General features: G+C 35.1%; 1 protein-coding gene across 1 annotated transcript in view; it reads right to left on the bottom strand.

Annotated features, from left to right (window-relative positions):
- Positions 1-312: 312 nt before the first annotated feature.
- Positions 313-24279, bottom strand: part of NYAP2 (neuronal tyrosine-phosphorylated phosphoinositide-3-kinase adaptor 2) — a 156883-nt gene continuing 132916 nt past the window's right edge. Inside the window, exon 6 of the mRNA XM_072621522.1 lies at positions 313-753. Within this exon, the coding sequence (XP_072477623.1) occupies positions 526-753 (228 nt within the window). The 3' untranslated portion in view covers positions 313-525. The remainder of the gene's footprint in view (positions 754-24279) is intronic.

The following is a 24279-nucleotide window of genomic DNA, read 5'->3' as shown; positions in this document are numbered from 1 at the left end:
GCCTAATGAATATGGTGATATTCAACTTCTACCATCCCAGCACCAGATTTATTCATATATTATACTGCTGAACGATGATTTATACTCACATGCTTTTGTACAGAAAACAAATTTAGGTGGGTAAGAAAAGGAAACAAATTAGAGGATTACATAGAAAATAGAAAATAAATTGCTTAATACATTATATAGTAAAACTCTTGATACCTCTGTAAATTATATATGTATATATGAGTACTATTTCAGGTGTTTTTTGATAGATTAGTAAAATATTTACATTTTAAATACCTTTTGGATTAAAAAAAAATCCTTAATAAACACACATATCTTAATTTGTTGGTAAAAGTAATTTGCCTTGGACTTATTTTAAGCACAACTTAACATGGATTTCCAAGGGGAATGTCATCATTTTATCACAAGTAGAGAAGATACATGTTGACCAACACCCTCTTAAACAGGCCTGGTAAACACTGTGCCCCTTACAAGTGAAATAATAGTCTTATGGAGCTTGCAGCATCTCCTACTTTGTCATATTGCAGTATCCCAAAATACTGTTTGTTGTTTAGAATATGGTGGAGGACTGCACTTCTTTGACCCTGTATTCTTCTTCCAGCTCGGTAGAATCGGCATGCTATCTTGTTTGCAAAGCCCCTTCTCCGTTTTCTGTCTCGCCTTGATCTCTTTGCACAAGCAGCGTTTTTTCTCAATCATCTCCATCATCGTATGGTCTCCATGCAACCACTGCATGCATGCCACCTACCAAAAGAGAAAGACTGATTACAGCACAGACAAGATCTGACTGTAGAGAAGAATTTTTCCTTTTGTCAGAAATTTGGTTTAAAATGTCATCCATGTCCAAGATTCCTTCTTCCACTGGCAAAGCTAAAAATGAATTGGTGAATATTATACAGGGACCTAAAATAATTAGAACAGATAACAATTACTCATAACAGTACTTTATTCTTCCCAGTTAGCAAAGATTGTAATGTTATGTGACATGATCTCATACTTGAATCATTGAGGTCTAATCAAGAAAACATTACTTTCGTAAGTCTGTTTTATACTGTATTTTTAAACTTCTTTAATCCATCCAAATGCAACAGCTGATTTTGTTCTTCTTTTCAGGGCAATCTTATTGTTTTGTAATAGGGTTTAATAAGCATTGTCTGAATTCTGCTGAGATGGTTTGAAAAGCTAAAGCCTTCATTCATAAATTGTATGTTATAGAATTGCATGATTCTTGTTAGTATTTAATGACTCATGTTACTTTGATCTGAATAATGGCCAATTATTTTAATCTTGCATCCAGAATATTATATTGCCAAAACATTATATCAATTTAGAATTTTGAAGTTCAAAGTAACCTTCAGTAAAGAGTGTATTTTAATCTCATCTTATGCCTTTAGTGAATGACCCAATTGGATTTACTGGTTTTTGAGACCCAATGAAGTAAAGTCAAATCCAAGATCAGAAAACTGGTGAGTGGGAAAGATGAGATATGAACCTAATTCAACCTGACTCCAAATGCAACACTCAACACCATATTCTCCAGCCTCCATTAAGCCTTCTCTCAATCCTCCAGTTGCTAAACATCTTTCCAACCTTAAATATTTTTGTGTATGTACATGACTGTTTTTTTCCCCTCGAAATGCAATTTGTATTGCAGTGCCTCAAATATTATGGTATTATTACTGAGTCTAAAAGCAGCTCAAGAATACTTGGCACTCTGTGACATCATCTCTAAAAGGAGAAGGTTGAAGTAGATGACCTCCAAAACCCTTCCTAATCATGAAGCCTGGATAGAAATTCAATAGGCAAAGTTGGGAAAGGAAGAAATTCCCAGCACAGTGAATAACGTGATGAAAGATAGAAAGATAATAGAGGGTACATTTGAGGAGAGAGGATTCTCAGTTTGCTAGAGGTTAGAGGGTATCAAAGGAAGCAGTATGAAATACACCTGCATTGGTAGGGTGGTGCCACATTGTTGAGGGTCATGGATTATAAGCTAGGGAAATTGAACTTTACTCAGGGCAACTACTGAACATCTTTGAGCAGGAGAATGACCATGATGCTTATATGTATGTATGTATATATTACATATGTGTGTATGTGTATGTTTGTGTGTGTGTGTGCAGTCTGCCAGCAGTGCCAAAGATGGCATGGAGGCAGAGATAGAGTAAGAAGATGGAAAATCTTACTACACAGAAGCTAGTCTCTGAATTGTGGAAATGAAAGGCATCTGATATAATAGTAAAATTTTATTCCAATGTCTCATTTTGGTTTGGGGATTATCCTGGGTCACAAAGACTGTAAGAAGAAAAAAATTGGGAATGTTTTCACTATAGGCCCAGTGCTCAACGATGGAGCTGTCCTGTGAGGACAAACACAGCTAAGTCCAAAGAGGTCATCAGCAGAAGAATTGCCCCAGATGATAAATTTGCTCACAGCAGTTTACAAAAACCAACCACTGGTACATGGAAGAGCTATTGATTTCATTGGTAGCAGATGTACTTAACCCACCCAATAATAACATATCTTTTGAAGTCTGAAGGTTGCATCTAGGAGAGAATATAAGCTAATCCTTTCATCTTGTAAATTTAGAAAAGAAGTACATGCTTGTTATCTACACCAAACATCATTCACAAGAGGTGAGAAATTGAAAGCAGGTTCAATAGCTTATTTCAAGTAGACAGGTTTGACTGGTTCTGACTTTGTAATTTTCATCAGCATTTACTCTTTTAATTCTATCTAATGGGCTATGGGGAACCATCAGTGCTATAACAGACAAGTTAGGTGATATAGTGGATACAACAATGGACTTCAAAGTCAAGAAGACCTAAGTTTGAAACATGTTTTCAACTATTTAATAGTTGTGTGGCCACAGGAAAATCACATAACCTCTCTGTACCTTGATTTTTTCATCTCTAAAAATAGCACCAATCTTACAGCATTGTAAGGATCAAATGATTTAACATATAAAGTGCTTTGCAAACCATACGATACTATATAAATAGAAGTTTTGTTTTTCTTTACTACAGTCTAAGACACAGGCTAACTATGTTAAGGAGGAATTATAACTACTTTGGACACAGAGTAATATATATATTTTTTTCAGCCATAGCAATGAACAAATTGCATTTCTCAAGAGCTATGAAGTTTTCTTGCTTGAGGGACAAAATTATAGATCTTTCAAATACAGAAGACATTTCTTAATTCTATAAAGGAATCCCTTTCACCCTAAGTAGTTTTTAAAAATTCATTTTTGTTGTCTTTTATTTTACCTGTCATTGAATCCTTTAAGTATTCTTTTTTAATTAAAAAAAGTTTTCAAATTAGAACAACATTAATGCAATTGTTAGGCAACTCTTAATAAATGCTTGTTGACTCTTGATTGAATGACAGCTCTCACTAATGTCACATTCTGGCTATCAAAAGCAAGAGAGTGCCTGTGCTTCAGTTTTATCAATGAATGACTCCAGTGATGATTAATAAGCAAGGACCTCTGACTTGGAAAGCTATTTTCAATATTAAAAAGATGTCATATCAAAGAGAAGTTAGACTTATTTTGCCAAACGTTACAAGGCAGGATTGGGAAAACTGGAAGATATGTAGAGGCAATTTTAGGCTCAATAAAAGCAAACATAACTAACAATTTTAACTGTGTTCAAATGAGAATGGGTTGACTGGGGTGGAGGCGATTATTAAGTCCCCATTACTGGATGTATGTAAGTATAGTTTGGACTTAGCAGGAACATTACAAAGGTTGTCTTTTTTATTTTTTTTTTCTATTCAGGCTTATTTTGTATTAGATGACTTTGTAAAGTTCTTGAGATGATCTGATTAAACATTATGAGTAAACCCTCCAAATCATTTCCAGAGTTCAGAGGCTGGAACTCAGCATCAGGAAATGAGGGTTCAACATATTTAGCTACTTACTACAACTCCAAAAATGACACCCTTTAGATGTACAAATCTCAACTTTAGTAGTTATGCTGCAGAATGCTAAGATTGCAATATGACTTACTAAGGATATCATAGCAAAAATATGCAAGAATGGGAAAAGTACAATAGGGTACACAGATTCAAGGTCTTATCTGCTTCTATTTTCACTTTATTTTTTTTAATATTCTAACTTTCTCCTGCAAGTCATGTGAACAAACAATACTACAGATGGAGAAAACTGGTGAACATGAAGTAAAATGACTTGAACATAGAATAGGTATTCCATGAAGTAGGGATCATTTTTGTCTTTGAATACATAGCACCTAGCCCTGTGTCTGGCATATAGTAGGTGCTTAATTGATGCTTGCTGGCTGATTGATTATAGAGACAGGGAAATGTAGTGGAAACAACTCTACTGAGTCTAGAACTTGGACTCAGTATCCACTTCCAATAATAACTATGTCACTATAGAAAAGTTATTCAACTTCAATTGTCTTGAGTTTCCTCCTCCTTTGTGAAAAATAATACCTTCTAAACTGTCTATAAATTACAATTGTTGTTATTATAACTGTCAGAATTCTCATTTTGTTGATATTATTATGACCTTGTTAAATATACATCCTGTTTATTTTCCAAATATTTTTAATGAGTATAATTTAATTTCTGAAGCTACATAGATTCAACTTTTAATTACTTATATAGCCAGGCTGGCTGATTTGTAGACTACATGAAGCAAATTTTCAATCACAGATTGGCCTCTATGTGCTGACCATTCAGTGCCAGACTATTATCCTTTGCTACTCAAACACATACATGTGTGAATGGTACCATCTGCAATGCCATCTTGTATCCATGTTGTCTATACCACCGACTGGGAAAGAACCCAAGGGTCTCACAATATCCTTGCTTTCTTCCTCAGATTTCAAAATGTGCTCTTCAGAATTAGCCAAGCATGGCAGCAGGCTTTTGTCGTCAACAAGGAGGAACAGAGTTGAAGGCTAATGGGATGAAGTACTTGATGCAGATGGGTGACATTTTGAATGGTCACCAGAGGTCATACAGATTTAGAGATACTTGTATTTTCTCTCTTATACTTTGGATGGAATAGGATAATATTCTGGAACTTATAAGGATTAGATTAGTCAGTAGGTATTGCCAATCTATAAACTTATGGGCTAGATGAAGTTAATTCCCCAGGTGCTATACTATGCCTTTCTCAATGAAGATAATTGAAAGGTTATTATATTTTTTCTATTCTACCATTCAACCCTTACTCTTGGGTTTATGGTAAATTAGTGACCGTAGGCTTCTAAAAGTTTTGGCCAGTGGGAATGAAATTTGGAAGGTTCTATCACACTAGAAAATAGAGGCCTGGAGACAGAGTCTGCATAATCTATATGAGGCCTAGTCAAGCTAAATGCAGGGAAGCTCACCACCAGAAGACCAGGCATGAGGGGATGAATGTTTTTGTAGCTTTTCTGGTTGCAGTAGCTTATGCAGGGGATTCTTGAAGGTCTTTCAGAATGGTTTTCTGTCTTAGCAGAAGAAATACTGTTAAAATATCCATTCTGTCAGTTTACTGACATTTTGCTTAATATAAAATTGGTTGAGGAGCAAAGAGTTGGATCACAGAGATTCTATCACTGACTCTCTCTTACCCCTCCCTCTACCTTCACCCTTCACTCCTGGAGGATATAGTTGGGAAGAATGCATTTCAAGAATATCATACAGCTCTCCAAAATATCTTTCAGTCAATCCTTGAGTGAAAGATATTTGCCTAAAGAAACCCTTGATGTTAAAAATAGTTGGACATTCTTTATTTTTACAGAGTTTTATCATTTTAATTGATTTGACTCATGGAGTTATAAATAAAAATTTAGTTGAGATGACAGTGCAAATCAGAGAAAATGGTTCTGTGCTAGTCTTCCCAAATATTATCCAAGTGAATAGGAATATATATGCCTGAAAATCATATACTATCTCAGATTATTTATTACCTCAAAATAATCTTTATTCATATTTTATAATGCTTTAAGGTTAGCAAATGCAACCTTCTGAGATATTTAGTGCATGGATTATCATTCCTATCTCATAGCTAGGAAACTTATGCACTGAAGGGCTAATGGCTTTTTCAGGGCCACAAAGCTATTAAGTTCAGAAGTCATAGAACTTAGAGCTAAAAGGGTCCTTACAGTACATTATATCAAGGTCTCGCCTTTTGTAGATAAGAAAATTGAGTGCCTGACAGGGGTAACTTTGTAACTTCTCCAAGGTCATACATCTACTGATTGATAGAGTGTATCTTTGAACTCAGATCCTGATTCCAAAAGCCAGAGCTCTTTCCATTATACCATGGAGTGTGATCTATTTTATTACTGTTGATATGCAAATGCATTAAAAGACCACAGGACATATTTTATATGTTATAGCAACAGATGTGCTACTAAGCACATCACATTATGACACAGTGTATTTCAGCACCAAGGACAACCCACCCTCAAAGTGCTTACTTACTGAACGTAGTGCTAACTTTTTCTTTATTACTAGAACACATTTTCATAAATAGAAAATGCACTGATGGGCAGTGTAAATGTATTTATTACAGGTTCTACCTTGGTGTCAGAACTGTCTGGGCTCAAGTCTTTCCTCTAATACACTGAGTGACCATAAAAAAGTAACATAAGCATTTCAGGCAACTCACATCATTCCTAAGAGCAGATAAGTTATCAACCTGTATTGATAAGGAAAATTTTCACACTCAAAGTATAATCACAGATGTGGACAAAAAAAATACAGTAAAAGGGAAAGATGAAACAAAGTGGGGGAATAAATCTTTACATAGCAGGACTAGATTTGGAATTAGAAAGATCTGAGTTCAAATCTAGCCTCTGACACTAGCTATGTGGCCCTGGATAAGATACTTAATCCCTATTTGCCTCAGTTTCCTCATATGTAAAATGAACTGGAGAAGGAAATGCCAAACCATTCTAGTACCTTTGCCAACAAAACCCCAAATGGGGTCACGAAGGATCGAGCATGACAGAATAACAACAGAAGCTATTAAAAAATAATTGGATGCTGTCAATGTTGTATGTATGCATACATGCACACATACACAGATGTACACATACATACATACACAACACACGTTTATATCCAATAAAAGTGAACGTATAGATTTATTAACAAGTTCTTCCAACATTGTTCATTTCATGTAAGATAAGGTCTAGTAATCTGGTAATCACAAGAATTTAATTTTAATCCAAATTAATTAAGAAAACAAATCTTTCTGCAAGTCATTTCTACAGTTCCCACCACACGCTATTGTAACAAAAGATGTTGCGAGAATTATGCATGTAAAGAGAAAATTCTAGTTTGAACTCTGTCATATGTAGATATGAAAACATACTCCTTTAGTAATTTCATAATTCATAGGATCAAAACATAGAGAGAAACAGAGCTCATTTACTCCATTCCCTTCAGTTCATAGTAAATGAAACTGAAATCTATTTGGTAAAGTGACTTTTCCAAAGTCACACAGGCAACAGGGAACAGAGCAAGGATTCAAATACAAGCCCTTTCAATTCAACACTCTTTCTGTTATACAGTGTTTTCTCCTAATTATTACCTGGTTGTCAATGAATTCTCTTTGTCATGACTCATATTTAATGTAAAAAATAAAACCAGATATTGATATAAGAAAATATTCCCATCCACCTTAAAACTGCTTCAACATCTATAGTATAGATTTTAGTATACTGTATTTCCATATGTCATCTATATTACAATTATATTAATGTTTTATCTCATTCTGATTCAATTAAAATTAAGTATACGATGGATGAAGCAATGTTTTACTTACTAATAATTTGTTGACTGACTAAAATAGAGAAGGAAATTGTTATCTCTGCATATGGACATATTCACTAATGAGAAGATATTATCACTATAGAACTCAAACATAATTTTGTAATAATCGTACATGAGCCATCAAAATTAGATTTTTCCTTCCAAAGGTTAAGATATGTGTCTGTATCTCTGATGGCATAATAGTTCATCTCAGGAAACATTTGTAGGTGGTCCATGGATATGCTATTTAGTCATAGTCTGAGATGATAATAAAGCAAAGTAGAAATCAGCTAACAGCTAATTTGCAATCTCTGAATATATAATTAGGTAATGGGAATTTTATAGTTGTAGTATCAACATGGAATCTTCCTTTGATATTTAGAGTACTTGAGGTAAAATTTATCTTTGTGCTTGATTACAAAATGTCTAGGAAAACACAAGGAAATGTGTTCTATTACACATACACGCACATACACATGTACAAATATACATCCATATGTGTATATATGCTCTAGGACAAATCACACAAGTCTCAACAAGTATTTCTGAAGTAAAGAAGTAAGAGAAAGAGAAGAAAGATTCTGTCAATGATGACGACATTTGAAAAACCAAAACATACAATGTGCAATCAGGAATTTTTTAAGTGATTACTTTAAAAAAATACTGAATTTTTAGTGTATATAAATGATTAACTATGATTCTCAAACTATATTTACTAATTACATTTTTAAATGTAGTTACAACCTAGGTTAATATGATTACCTTATTAATTACTCCATGGGTTCTCCCTTATTCAGTTTTCATTTATTTTATGCATTCTGGGTAGAGCACTGAGCATTGAGTTAGGAGCACATGAGTGCAAAAAATGCTTCAAACACTTACTAGCTGCATGGCATCTAATATGACTTAATGTTGCTAAAACTAGTGTTTCTTATCTATAAAATGAAAGTAATAATAACACCTACCTTCCAGGATTGTTGTGCAGAACAAATGAGAGGATGCACGTAAAGTGTCTGGTAAGCTTAAAGTACTGTATAATATGAAGTTAGTATTATTATGTTTAGAATAACACTTGAAATGAATAGCATTAAATTTACATAACATATTGCTTAATGTATACTTTAGTAAGTGCAAAACTGATGAAAACACTGATGGTACTTTATGTGAATACTCTCATTATATTATGTCTACCTTGTGGTTGTTCAGTCGTTTCAGTTATGTCCAACTCTTTGTGATCCCATTTGGGTTTTTTTTTTTGCAAAGAAATTGGAATGGTTTGCCATCTCCTCCTCTAGTTCATTTTTTTTTTCAGATGAGGAAACTGAGAGAAATAGGGCAAAGTACCTTGTCCAGGGTCATACAGCTACTATCTGAGGTCAGAGTTGAGTTCAGGAAGATGATTGTTCCTGACTATAGACGTGGCACTCTATCCACTGTGCCACCTGGTTGCCCTGTTAATGCTGAGTCCTTCAATATTCAAGATTAATCTCTGATACACAGATTTTAGGGGCTAACCTACAACTTTCATGATTCCATTGAAATAATTTCTTCCATTTGTCCCAAAGTAGTTTGTCCTCTTATTCCTGTCTTATCACTGAGAAATTAATTTGCTTATCAGGGTGAGGCATGATGAAAAATTTTCCAAATTAAATTTAAATCTTTCCTCAATACAATATTCACAAACTTTAAAAAAAAATTTTAAAACTCACTATTTTAGTATTATATTAACTTATCATCCTACCTGACAGTTAAGGTCTGGTGTCTTGAAATCAATTATTTTTCAGGGGTGCCCAGATTGTGATCAATACTTTCATAGCTAAGAAATGTACTGTAAATTTGTCTTAAACATCATATTATATGGGGTTCATTTTTGAAATGTAAAGATATTTTTGAATAAGCCAACTACAACAAAGTAAAAAAAAATGCATTAGAACAGAAAAGGACGTTAAAAAGAAGTGATGTTTTAGACACTGCAATGAAGACATGGGGATATCATCAAACAAACAACTATTCCCTCACTTGGGCTTTTATTTGAAGACTATCTAGTATATACTGGAAAAAAAATTTAAAACCTGAGTAATAGTGGTGATATAATTTTAAATTCAAAGGAAGTCAGAAATCTTTACTGCAGTATAATTGAAAATGCACACTATTGTTGGACCGAGAAAACCCAGCTTTGTGTCCCTGTTCTGACTCTTACTAGAAGGGTTGCTTTGGGCAAGTTTCTTCTCTTGTTTGTACTACAGTTTCCTCATCTATCAAAACAAGGTGTTTGGATTGAATGATGCCTGACATTATCTTTCAGGTTCTATTTTCTGCTGATACAGTATTTTTCCTTGTTACTATTAGAAATAATTAAATGAGACCAAACGTCTATGGTGTAAATCCAACCTCTCTTTTGTTGCTTAGGCATAATTGTGTTAGAATAGAGACCCAGTGTGGTATAGTGGGAAGAAAGTTAGCTTTGGGGGATCCAAGATTCTTCTGACTCACACTAGCTTTGTGACCTTGGTGAGACACCACCTCTCAGTACTGAGGGTAACTCCAAGACCCTAAGTTTCATTTGAGTTTTAGATCTGCCCTAGTAAAGGGAGTTTCTTTGCTGAGAGTGATGAAATCCGTCTGGGCCAAAAATAGTAGGCAGCGTGAAAAGGAATATATTCTGAAAGGAAACACTTTTTTATACACTTTAAAGACTTTCTAAGTCACAGTTTGAAATGCAGGCTTATCTATGGTATCTGGTAGATAAGATCACAGGCTAGTTGTTGGCATTTACCAAATGAACAACCCCAAAACTCATGTGATTTCTAATGTTCTGCCAGTAGATGTTGTCTATTTTATAAAAACTAAACCCTAAACACAACACACACACATATAAAATATATTTTATTTTTATAATTCAAGAAGATAACTAAGTCCAAAATATTTTACCAAAATGGGGTATTAGCATGCAGAATCCTTGCAAACCAAAACAAGGTAAAAACCACACACCATCTATGTGATTTGTCACATGTTGTCTAGTGAAAAGTAATGATCAAGCAAACACACAGACTATATTGATACAAAAACATGCTATATAGACACAGACATAAGTGAGAGTACACATACATACACACAGAGAACACATGTAGAAAGACTAATAACTGTTCAATATACTATATAAGGCTATTTAGACTTAATGGTTTCGATAAGTTCTTGGTTCTTGAGTACACAACTGCTGAGATTCACGTTGTGATTTATTTTCAGATATCTAAAATCCTTGTTTATTGTCTGTATTAAGGTTCAGAAAAGTTTAGGAACCCTAAGTTTGCAGAGAAATCCTAAACCATACACATCCTTCAGCCACCTTGACCTAAGATAATTCATTTCATGGGAAAGTTGAAACATAGTAAACAAGAATGAGTTGCTGAATCAAGCTCAGGGCTTGGCATTTTGTAAAACTCTAGAATAATACATTTATGCAAGGCTTATCTTTTTCCCCTATTTGAAGAATATCAAACATTTTTTGTCCAGGACAGACTAAAAATAACTGCAGGGAAAAATAAATAAATCACATCCACAACCTCAAATAAAGAAGGCACAACATATTTGGTACCATCATACAAATTAAAATTAACGAAGACTCTTGTACTGGGTGCAATGTATGTTGTTAATGTGATTAAGCTAATTGTTTGTATTAAAAAAAAATTCTGAGTACTTTTCAGAGTTAATTTACAGGTTTTTAAATGAACAAGTAATTTATTTTGTAAAGAGAAGGCCTTAAAGAGACATTCCCTGAAGGAGCAAGGAACGTTACAAGATAAAATTCAATTACAGCACACATTGATGTTTAGGCTAAACATATTATTTTAATAGCTTGCATTAGCATTCATTAAATCCCAAATTCATTTCTTTATAAAATATCTGTTTTTAATAGTGTCTAAAAAGGCCTGACCATGGACAAACTGGGGAAATTAATATTCCCCTAAGCTTCTCTCCTTGTGGGCAGAAAAGAAAAGGATGAAGAAGATATAAAATATCTTCATATACTAGCTCAAGAAAACCATAAGAATTGCTTTCAGTTCTTATAAGCTTAATAAGTTTTGAGGTAAAGAATGTTAGTTCTTTTTCCTCCTTGTTTTACATCTATTTAAAATGCCCTGCAAAAACAGTGACTCAGTCAGAGGTAGCATTGACCCCAAAACCTAAAGACTGTTGCCAATAGTCCAACAATTGTACTTTAAGGGATGCTGATTCAACTTGCTTCCTTTATAAGTTACTTGGAATCATACCAGAATCAGACTATGTCCTCAAAACAGACTGGGAAGGCTTCATTGTGCCAGGACATAGCCTATGTCATCAAGGGGGAGAAAACTGATGAATAAGCAGTTTCTTTCAGAGCAGCTCTATATAATTTTTAGAACAAAGTTGCTGCCCAGTCACCTCGGGGTTTTTCCTGTGTGAGCCTTCCTCCCTCATAGCTTACTTCCTTCTCTTTGGTTCTACTTTTTCCTTTCACGTAATACAGCCAGCCCATGCAGAGAGCACAGTGCTGATGGACTGGTCACATTGTTTGAATGTGATGTACATTTGCCTAAAGGATTATTTTACAAAGAAGTCATACAAGGCAAGCACTCATATGGAGGTCTTGAGAAGTGATACAAGAACACTTTCAAAGTCTCTCTGAAGAACTTTGGAATCTATTGTGAGACATGAGAGACAATGGCACAGGACCCAGCATGGCATGCCCACATCAATGAAGGTCTTATGATCTATGAGCAAAACAGAACTATGGTAGTTCCAAAGAAACATGAGATGCACAAATTTAGAGACATCTCCACTCCAAGTGTTCATGTGCACTATTTGTATCCAAACGATGGTAGAGCCTCCAAACTCATATTGGTCTGATTGGCCATATTCTGACACTGTATCCTGACCCCAGCATAGTGATGTCATTTTAGTCCTTTTTGAGAATGAAAGACCATGTTTTTGCCTTTACTCAATACCTTGTTAATTTGCCATTTTTCCAAGCAGCTATTTGGTGAAGTTGATGATGTTGGACTCAATGAAAAAGATCTGAATTCGTATCTTGCCTCAGATCCTCAATAAGTGAATGATCCTGGGCAAGTAATTTTACTTCTAAATGGATCCAACAGTATCACCTACCTCTTTGGGTTATTGTGAGAACCAGAAGATGTATAAAGCACTTTGCAAACCTTAAGGTGCTATGTAAATGCTTACTATTCTATTATTTTCCTCGTCTTCTCTTCCCCAAATCATTGTCTTTTCTAGGTCACCTACTTGTCTTTGTTTCTCTGCATTTCTATTGTTTATGTGAAAGAGAATCTAACAAGCACATATTAAGAGTTTACAATAAACAAGGCACTCATAGCTACAGGGATGTAAAGAGACATTGCAGACAATAGCAGCACCCAGAGCAGTAGTAACAAGCAGTCACAATAACAGCAGCAAAAATTAATCCCTGACCTCAAGGGGTTTATATTCTATTGAAAGATAAAAAGATAAAAGTTCAGTCTTTAAGCCAGTTTCCAATCCAACTCATTGTATGATTGTTTTACACCTATCTCTCCATCTTTTAAAAGAACAGAGCAGGAGATATTATCAAATGTTTTGCTAACCTCTAGGTTAGCATATCTACAGCATTCCGTGACCTACCAGCCTAGTAACCTTGTTAAAAGAAGAGTAGGTTGTCATGACCTGTTCTTTAAGCCACAGTTGTCTCTTTGTGATCACTATTTTCTTTACTACGTGTTTATTAACCATCCCTTTAACAATACATTATAGAATTTGGCCAGAAGTTGAAGTAAGTACTGACCCATTTTTTTTTAAATCCTTAAATCAGAATAGCATATACACTTCTCTGATCTTACCATACCTCTGTCACTCTCCAGAATCTTTCAAAGACCCCTGACAATGACTGAGCAGTCATATTTACTAATATTTTCAGTATCCTAGGATGTAAAAGTTTAAGATGGCTTCCAAGATTCCTTCGGCAATTCATTTAGGCTATGACAAATTCATCAAGGATTCCAATATGAATTTTTTAAAATTTTCCCATTTTTGTCTCAGGAATCAACTCCATATTTTCATTTTATTTCTATCCTTCTACTGCAAATATTCTCCACTGAATTCCCTGTACATCAATGGGTGGTCTTTTTTTTAAATAAGTTCCCCTCTTTCTGCTCATCATGACTGTTTGTCTTTATCTTCATGAATATATACTTGAGAACTTTTCATCCTTCCTGCGATGACTTTCACCTATAAAATTTTAGCCCACATATGCTACCCAAGATTTCCCTAAATCTGTTGAAACTGATTTTCTGAAAATCTAGAATTTACAACAGGGTATGCCCATTTATCTCTGACTCTGTCCCTGGTTCAGATTGTTTGTCTTTTTCAAATTAGAATAGTCATTTACCTCCAAAATTCAAAATTCACATTATTTGTACTGGTTCTTCTTTGTCACTAACAAGGCAATTCTAGAATCTAAGTTTTCCTCTTTGGCATCTCTACCCTTTCATACAAAGATACAAAAGATATTAAGATCATTAAGGCAAGCAAGAAATGTTTAACTCATTTTTCTTTTGAGCATGCTACTACCTACCCTTCTAGATCTAAAATCTAGTCACTGATTTCATCCCACCAGGCTCTCCGCTGATCCTAATGATACAAATGCACTTTCCCAAATCAGAAACTCCAGTTCACCTTGATTTTTAAGCCACATATTGTGTATGTTGGGATAAAATCTGATGTTATGAGTTTATTGCTGGCTCATTTCTTATCTTTTGTCTTTTATAAATTTCTGGATATCTTTACTGCTACTGTTCCTGGAATATAGATTGGTGTACGTATGCAAATGGTTTTTTCTCTTCTTCCTTTTCAGCTTAAAAACCCTTCAATTACATTTTCAATTTTGTTTGTCAACACTCATTTATTAAGTGTTTACAATATGTCAGGTTCTATGTTAAGAACTAGAGATACAAAGAAAGAAACAAAACCACTCTCCTTGCCTTTAAGGAGCATCTTTTATTAGGTGTCCTTTAGGGTCCATCACTCATGACAAATTCTAAGCCACAGTACAGACATCCAAATTCCATCTTCAGATTCCATCATCTTAACCAACTGTTTGCTTACCAATTTTGCCTTTTTCTTCTGAACACTTTCACAAATAGCAGCAGCAGTGGAGAAAACAACGACCTCTTCCCCTAAGGGCTTCACTTTATTGTCCAACACTTAGTCATCTTTAGCAATGCTTTCTAGATTCTTTCTGGCAGCATAATTTGTGCTCATATCAATGATCAGAATTGGCTAGCAGTCACTGATTTTGGCAAATCTTAGGAAGTACTTTATCTTAGCATGGATATATAAACCAGGAAGACAGCATACCTTTTCTTTCTGTTACGATGTTTGCCAAACAGCTATGTACCCCCTTCCCCCAAATCAGATATTTGCTCACTGCCATTATCTGTCTACTTCTTTTGACCTCAAATGGATGCTCTTTTAGCAGACGGCACCTGTGGTCTGTGGCCCCATTGTCTGAAGGGTTAAGAGCTGTTTCTTCATTAGAAGTCTCAATTGTCTTTTCTTCAGTAAGAACCAAAGTTATTTGCTTTTGTAGATGAGGAATCTGAGGCCCAGAGAAGTTAAGTGATGAAGGTAGCTAATACAGTATATAGAACTCTCAACTTGGAATCAGGAAGTCCTGAATTCAAATCCTGCCTCAGACAATTATCAACTACGTATCCCTGGACAAGTCAATGAATTTTCCTCAGCCTCCATTTCCTCATCTGTAAATTGAGGATAATAATAGCATATATCAGGGTTGATGTGAGGATAAAATTGTAAAGTGTTTTGCAAAATGTTATATACTAGAGAAATGTCAGCTATTGCCCTCCTCCTCCTCCTCTGTCTTTACCTACAATGACTTAAGTGGTAAGAGGCAGAACCAATATTTCAACCTTTAATCCAAATATTTTGCTCTCTGTGCAACATCCAGTCTTACACTGGATATCCTGATATATATGCTTTTTGTCAACCCATGTGTAATAATTCTTACTGAATTTAATTTTACTAAATCCTGTCCATCGTTCTGGAATTTTGAGATCATTTTACATATAGACTCTCTTATCTAATGTTTTAAAGTTAGTACTATACAACTTTGTGTCATCTATAGATTCGATAAGCATACCATGTAAATCCCATCCAAGACATTGATAAAATTACTGAACAATACACGGCCAAGGGCAGATCCCTGATGTATTCCACTAGCAACCCTATATCAAGTCGACAGTTCTTCACTGATAATTACTTGAGAGTTTACCCTAGTACATTATTACCTAGCCTATATTATCTATTGAAATCATAAGAAATTGTCAAACGCTTTCCTAAAATCTGATATTCCCAACCATGTCAAAAAAAGTAAGTGACATTAGCCCAGCATGACCTACATTTAGTGGATTTGTAAAAACAAACAACAAACAAAAAGACTTGGGTTTAATATTAACTTGATGAGCTCTCAGTTAATCTCTTGCATGAGAATGTTATTGTATTACAGTAGCTGAGGTCTTTTTTACGGTGAGTAAACTGTGCTTCACTTTTCTATGTTTGTACTTTTGGTATTGTTACTCATTAATTATTTATTACTTCCCCATTTTTTAAAGCATTTTCCAAATATTATCCCTTGGAATACTTATAGTAACCTGTAAGGCTAGACAGAGCAGGCATTAGTAGTACTCCATTAATATTATCCTAGGTCACAGAGTGCCGGGCCCCAGATGTTCTGTCTTATATACTATTAGGCCTTTGCTTTCAAACTGACTTCTAACTCTAGCTCACAATTCTAACATTCCCCTTGAAATAGCTATGTGAAGTCATGGTCTCTACTCCATACTTTTTCATTCGTATTCCAATAGGGGTATGTGTGTGTGTGTGTGTGTGTGTGTGTGTGTGTCTGTGTGTCTGTGTGTCTGTGTGTGTGCATATGCATGTGTTTTACTTCACCAATATGTTCTGCGTCTCCTTCCTTTGGAGATGTAAAGGTCCTACATCTATTATCAATAATCAATTAGTCAGCAGACAGCTAGACCACACTCTTCTGGGCCATGTTGGTTGCATACTGATAAAGACTCAGAATCCCAGGGCCCACTTACATGAACACCTGATGGTCTTTGCCCTGTCTACCTTCCAGGAGTCAGTCTGCTAACTAATTCCTTGAAATTACTTAGCAATGAGTTATACTTCTTCCTTGCCAAGCAGGTCCTGAAATGAAAATCTGTAATGGTGTCCTTTATCCTTCTTCTGAACGATGTTTGCCTCAAACTCCAATTATCACTTTGACCCTACCATTCACTCCTAATCAAGTCCCTCTTCGCTACCCTGAAACCATTTAGAATCTTAGAAACTGGGAAAGAAAGGATAAAATGGAAGAAAATATGACTGAGGGAAGAGAATATGACCGAGGGAAAAGAAGCAGAGAGATGTTATTAAGTCATTTGATGGGTTCCAAGTAGAATTAAGTATGCAAAACAACTAAACTCCATAGTTCTCCTAAATGCCTCAATTGCTTCTTTTTCCCAACATTCTGCTCTCTGATTAAAATTAGCTTAACACAAGGTCATGGGAGAGATAGACTGACAGAGACAGAGAGAAAATTTAAAAAGGGAAGGAACTGAAGTTAGAGGGGGGGAAAGTGAGGCAAGGAAAAGGGAAAGAGAGAGAAATGAAAAATACAAAATTACTGTCAGCCACAGAAATGGTTCTGAAGGATTCCCTTTATAATGAGGTCAGTGGAAGTATCTTCTTAGTGTGTATTTGAGAATCTAAGGTCTAGTTCCAAGACTGTATTCTTTCCCAGTTAGGCTTTTTCTATTTCCCTTTACCCACATCCACAACTGTAGCTAATGAGCACTCATCCCTAAGGCTGGCCAAGCATCTGGAACTTTCCTGTTATTCTTGTCATTTATTCTCTATCTACACATGGAAAACAGGAATAATAGTATCTACCTTATAGGATTATTGTGAGGATAAAATAATATGTAAAGCATTTTTAAAATCATAAAATGCCATTTAAATGTTAGCTATTACCATTTCTATTATTGTGATAATCATCATAACCATGATTATTAAATAGGAAGAGGGGAAAAAATATATTTCTGCTTTTGGAGTATTTGCAGATGTGACAGAGAAGAGGAAGAGTCAATGGGGGGGAGGGAGTGGTTATAATAAATCTAAGGAATGATTCCTTTTTTCTAGTTAGAATATCACTTTTTCCTTCCTTCCTTCTCTTAACAATATAAACCAGGATCTTAAGTGAGATGTGAATGCAGGAACTAATTGGGAGAAAATTCCTCACTCAAGATGGGACCTGACTAAAAAACAAAATATACTATCTAGTAAGAGACAGATAGAAAGGCTATGATACACTATTGTATACACACACATACACATACACATATCAGATACATCTGCATTGATCAAGGCTGGGCCAAAATCCTGCTGAATGTATGTATGTATGTATGTATGCGCACACACATATATACATACATATGTATATACACACACATATACATATATATATGTTGTTGTTCTGTTTTTGTCCTTCATTGCCGAAGAAGACCATGTCATCAGAGAAATGATGACATGACTTGCACTTGACCTTGTTTTGAGGGAAGGATGGAGAGTATAAATATATATGTGTGTATGTATATATGCATGCATGCATGTATATGTGTGTATGTGAATGTACATATATGTGTGCACATGCATGTATGTATACACACATATACATGCATGTATATACACATTGCCATATATATGTAGGGATAATTATATATTTATCTATTTAGAGACATATTTGTGTTTAGGTTTATATCCATGGATGCATATATATGTATATATCCAAAGCTACACAAATATATCTATATTGCCTAAATGTGTATATGCATCTTTCACCAAATGTAAACATAATCATGATGTGGTTCTTCTCATTCATGTATTTGTACATATAGTCACTCTGTGTATATATACACATTCATTTAGATATATATCTAGAGGCTACATGGAAATGTTGTTACAGTGCTGATGCTGAAGTCAGGAAAAGCTAGGCTTTTGACATTCACTTACTGGCTGTTGATAAGCAAATCATTTTACTTTTCTAAGTGTCAATTTCCTCATCTGTAAAATGGGGATAATAACAGTACCTACCTCCCAAGGTTCTTGGGAAGATCAAGTGAGGTGATCCATTCATATTCATATTGGAGACATTCATATAAGCATGTAGGAAATTCATTACGATCCATGAAAAGCAGACTTTCCCAAAGAATGGAAATGTGGAGTTTATATTAAGATATTATAGGATAAATAGGATAACACATTATTATTTTTTTCTTCATTTTTTGCAAAATGCCTGTCTTTTAAATTACATATGTAGGAGAAGAACATGATAGAACATAAAGTGATGAAGTGAACTCTATGAAATATCCAAGTCAACGTTTCATGGATGAGCTCATGAAGTCTATACACAGGACCACAACAGCTCCAGCTTGACCATGCTATGCCAGGCAATTTATACAAAGCTTCCTTGTATTTCCCATTCTAGAATATTCTCTCCCTTACCCCACTGTCAAAATAGGCATATGATGCTACAAAGCACAGTGGTACAATGGAAAGACAAATCAGGAGATGGGTTCAAGTCCTATCTCTGTCATAATGTGACCATGTACTAAGAGGAAATTTAAAGGAATAATGGCCATGCTGCTCTTCAGTATGTGGAATGCAGACATCATGAAGGAGACTCACTTTACTTCCTAGAGGCCCTAAATAACTGTGTCTATTATAGTCCAGTTGTCAGTTTGCATAGGTGGAGGGAATTGAGATCATATGTTTAGACAGGAAGAAAATACAGCTGAAGTATGCAGAATGTATTTTGGTTTCATTTTCAATTTCATTCAACAAACTTGTACAAGTGCCTACTATGTATAAAGCAATGGAAAAGTTTGATACACAGATAAAACATAAAATCTTCCCTGAAGAAGATTATAATCTCCTGGGAATGGGGTAGAGGAGGGGAGTTTCCAGTAGCTGTTCTCTAGAATCTGAAATAGTAACACAAATGGAGTGCTAGCAACAAGAGGTGACTCCATTTTATTTACATACATCACTACACTGAGGCTTTGTGATCTGTTTTGCGTAGGTTCACTTTCTCCCAAAGCACATTACAACTTGTTTACTCCTTAGAGGGATATCCTTTTTAAGTCTCAGGTGCAGATAGATAAATTAGATAGACAGACAGACAGACAGATAGATAGATAGACAGATAGACACATAACAGATTATTAATAGAGTAGATAAAATATATAGATAGGTAGAAACAAATAAAAGTAGGTATATGTGTGTAGATAGATAGACAGACATATAAATAGATGAATAGATCTATAGACAGATAGTGATAGACCTACAGATAAATAGATATACAGGTAAATAGATAGACCAACCTACAGACAGACTATATAGAAGATACACAGGCAGACCTATAGATGGATAGATAAATAGATAGACAGACAGACAGACAGACTGACCAATCTTCATTGATAAAGCCTGGGTCAAATTTCTGGTAAATGTCACACAAAGAATTTAGACAGGGTCTCAGACAAAAGACGTGCAAACAGTCCATCAGTGGGTGATGAACACAAGCTCCTCCAGTTTGATTGGCCTTGCAAGAGCTTTGCATGGTGTTGATGTAGTCTTGGAGAACTAAATCCTGGTGAAACATGAGAGGGGTACAAGACTTGCTGTCCTTTAATCAGAAGGAAGAGTTGTGCCAGAAGTTAGAAACCATTAGGAGGCATTAGGGCACTTGTAGAAGATGCTTTCTGGTTGAAGATCACAGTACAGGGAATAAAAGGACTTTATTCCACTTCTGGTGCAACTGTACCCTTTAAATTCATTGAATTACTCCATTCATCTTTTACAGCAGTATACAGTATGCATTTTCTTTATAGGAAATTCAGTCATCACTCATAAAGCACCTTCCTTGGATACAGAGCACTGCCATAGGTCGATTCAGGATTTGGAGCAAACATATCATCCACTATTCCCAAGAGCTCTCAATGAGAAGTCCTTCTGAGATCTACTGATTGCTAGGCACTTGACATGACTGCCAAAGGTGTCCAAAAACAGTGATTTTTTTTTGCAGTGGTATCAACAATTATGATGCTAGAAATATAGCACCATTTACCAAGGACTTCACTGGGTTGTTTTTAAATACTAAGGAATATTTTAATATCAATCATCAAACTTATACCATTTTTATGTATTTTCCCAAATAATACACTTAATTGTAATCAAAGAAACAGTTCCATTGACTTGTCTCATCTACCTCCAGTCTCATTTTTCAACCCCTGGAATTGTCCAAATCCAGGGAAAGAAAAGCTAAAATAATTTCAAGGGTCAATCCTTCTTAGGTAAGCTTATTCAAAGTCCTCCACTCTCTATAAGAACGGATAATAGTAATACATATTTTGCACTGTCATTTGCTCAATAGATCTGTCTTAGATATACAGTTCTCAGTGCAGAATAGAAGGGATATGGTCTACAGCCTCACAATGTGAGTCTCAACTCAGTAAAATCCTGGGTGCCACCCATTAGAGCCACAAATCGGTAAGCTTTTGTTGATTTCCTTTCTGTGGATTGCCTGGACCCAGAACTTTGGCACTTAGCTTAGCCATTAAGTCAAGTATAAAAGGCAAAAACTTAGTGGGTAGCCCTAAGGTGCAGAAATGTTAAAAGATTCACTTCACTTTTTTTTTTTTTAATTTCCAACTGCCAGACAGAACTGGGCAGAAGACAATGCTACTGACAAGTTGGAATTTCAGAACAGTTTTATAACCAGTCATTCCCCTCCATCTCCACCCCCACAAAGAGTTCTCATTCTCTGTTTAAACCCTGAACTCACCGTGAACTTCTATGGATTACTCATAGATCTCCATTAAAGATCCCTTTTCTTGACCAGCACATACGGCTGATGAATCCCCAATCACCTCCTTCCTGAGAGCAGAGAATGCTTTCCTTTTATCTTCCTATCTCCTGTGCTGCAAAGCGGCACAGATAGGAGACTAATAAATGATCAATATCGGTGATCACTGTTATTTAAAGGTTACACATCTATCTATGTTGTAGTATAATCATCATTAACTAATGTCCAAGAGAGCCACAAAAATCACATCATTCTCATCTATTAAAACATGTGATTTTGTATTGATGTTTCATTAGGCAGATAAGTGGTACAATGGATAGAGTCCTTAGCCTGGAATCAGAAAGATCTACATTGTGTGACCAGGTGTAAGTCACAACCTCTGGTGGTCTCAGCTTTCTCAACTGTAAAATGAATATAATAATAGCATCTAATTCCCAGGAGAAGTGTCAGGATAAAATGAAATAAATTTTCCAAAGTGCTTAGTATGACATCTATCATGTAGTAGGAACAATACTGATAATAGCTATTTTGATTATTATCAATTATTAGAAAAAATAGCTTTATGATGTTTATCAATGAAGAAAAATAAGAGTTTTTCTCTCATAAAAATGGTCTTTTTATGTATTTTCAATACAGTTGCTTCCAGATTTTTTTAAGCTGAGCCTAACCTAAAATAGACTATTTAAAAATATTTCTCATCGAATTCTTCCGATAGTCAGTCACCAAGTGCCCACAATAGGATTTTCCTTACGAATGTTGAAAAAGCTTTGCCAATATGGAATTCAAACTAAGGCAACAGCACCACTCAGTGGCAACATGGGCACATGAGTTTTAACCATCATTTCATATATTTACTTCCCAATGCTACTGAAAAATTTTTTGTAGGATCTTGCTAAAAGAAAGGTAAAGAGGTCATATAGTGTCCCCCTTGGCCACCAAAATCAGTGCATAAAGATATACATATATTCTCTTTTTAAAAACCTCCAAGGATGACACTCTATAACTTTTCTCAGCTACCTATTCCTGAATCTCACTTACGAAATTATTTTTTCTTTCTTTTTTTTAAATGATGAATAAAAATCCTTTCCATAGCAGTTTATAATCGTTTCCTCTAGTTAATTTATCTTTTTTTAGTGGAGACAGAGAACAGAAGGTCACTGTCTTTTAATGTGAAGATCTGTAAACCTCTGGTGATATTAGGCCAACAGAATTAGATGGAAGGGGTTATTGTGAGGAGAAGGGAGAGGGAAAGGAAGAGGAAAGGATGCCTACCCAGTGTGTGAAAAGCCAAATGAGCCAAATCATGCCAAACTGATCTCTCCCTCAGATATTTTCTTGCCTATGTAAAAAAAAAAAACAACAGTTCTTCTCAACTCCTTTTATTAAATCCACTCACCATTCCTAGGATTTAGACATCAAAAGAAGGTTAAACAACATTGAATACAGTAATATTAAATTTTTTTTGTATCCTGAACCTGTTTGCAGGTCTGGTGAACTCCATGGGTCCCTTCTCACAATATTATTACTAATTGCATGAAATAAAATGTTAGAAAACAATGGAAATAAATTACATTGAAAAAGAGTTATCTATGCATGTGTGTATGTGCGATTTTTTTTTTAATTCATGAACCACAAGTCAAGTGTAATCTTGTTTTGCAGATGAGGAAACTGAGGTCCAAAAAGGAAAAATAATTTATCCAAAGTCGCACAATGTAGTAAATGACAGAGCTGGGTTCTCCTCAGGGGAAGAGTTAAAGTCATTTATAAAGGACAGAATTTCTTCCAAATCAGTCATGATTTACTATAACCGTCACCTAGTAAAGGAAACAAGAAACATTTTTTGCTTGTTAAAGGCTGTTACATTTGCCCATTTTCCTTTACTATAGTGAAAGCAAATGGTTGCTGTCACTGTTTGGTCTCTGGATAGAAACGAAACTTCACGTTTCTATCATTTTCTCTTTTCGAATCATTTCTAAATGTAGTCAAATGCATTTGTGGAGCAATCAGTTTAACAAAGTTATTTTACATATATTTCTTTTGTCTGACCCTCACAACAAAAATGTGAGGTGAGTCATGTGATTGTTAACGTCCCTATTACAGATAAGGAAACTGAGAGTCAGAGACATAGCTCATGTCTGGTAAATAGCAGAACCGGGACCCTTGCAACGAGGCCCCTTCCTTCTGGGTTCAGTGCTCTTTCTATTATACCACAACTCATTAAATTTAACACACGCTTGGGCCTGTCATCTCTAGACTTGAAGACATTTAATAGAGCTCTTCTCATTAAATTTCATTATTTTACTATTTATTTTACTATTTCTCCCTATGTTCTGGGGTTAAGTTTATAGATTTCTGAATGAAATTCACTTTATTTTTTTAAATCATTCTCTAGAGAATAATAAAGAACAACTTTACATAACGTTCTGTTCTTGGAAGAATGCAAATATATAAAGGCCCTATTGTCTTCAGGAGCTATAGATATCATATAGAAAGATATTTATTCTTAAAATAAAACCCAC

Source organism: Notamacropus eugenii, chromosome 6 (assembly GCF_028372415.1).
Source record: "Notamacropus eugenii isolate mMacEug1 chromosome 6, mMacEug1.pri_v2, whole genome shotgun sequence".
In the NCBI taxonomy this organism is placed as follows: Eukaryota; Metazoa; Chordata; class Mammalia; order Diprotodontia; family Macropodidae; genus Notamacropus; species Notamacropus eugenii.
The sequence above is the reverse complement of the archived record's forward strand: the minus strand, read 5'-3'. Positions and strand labels throughout refer to the sequence as shown.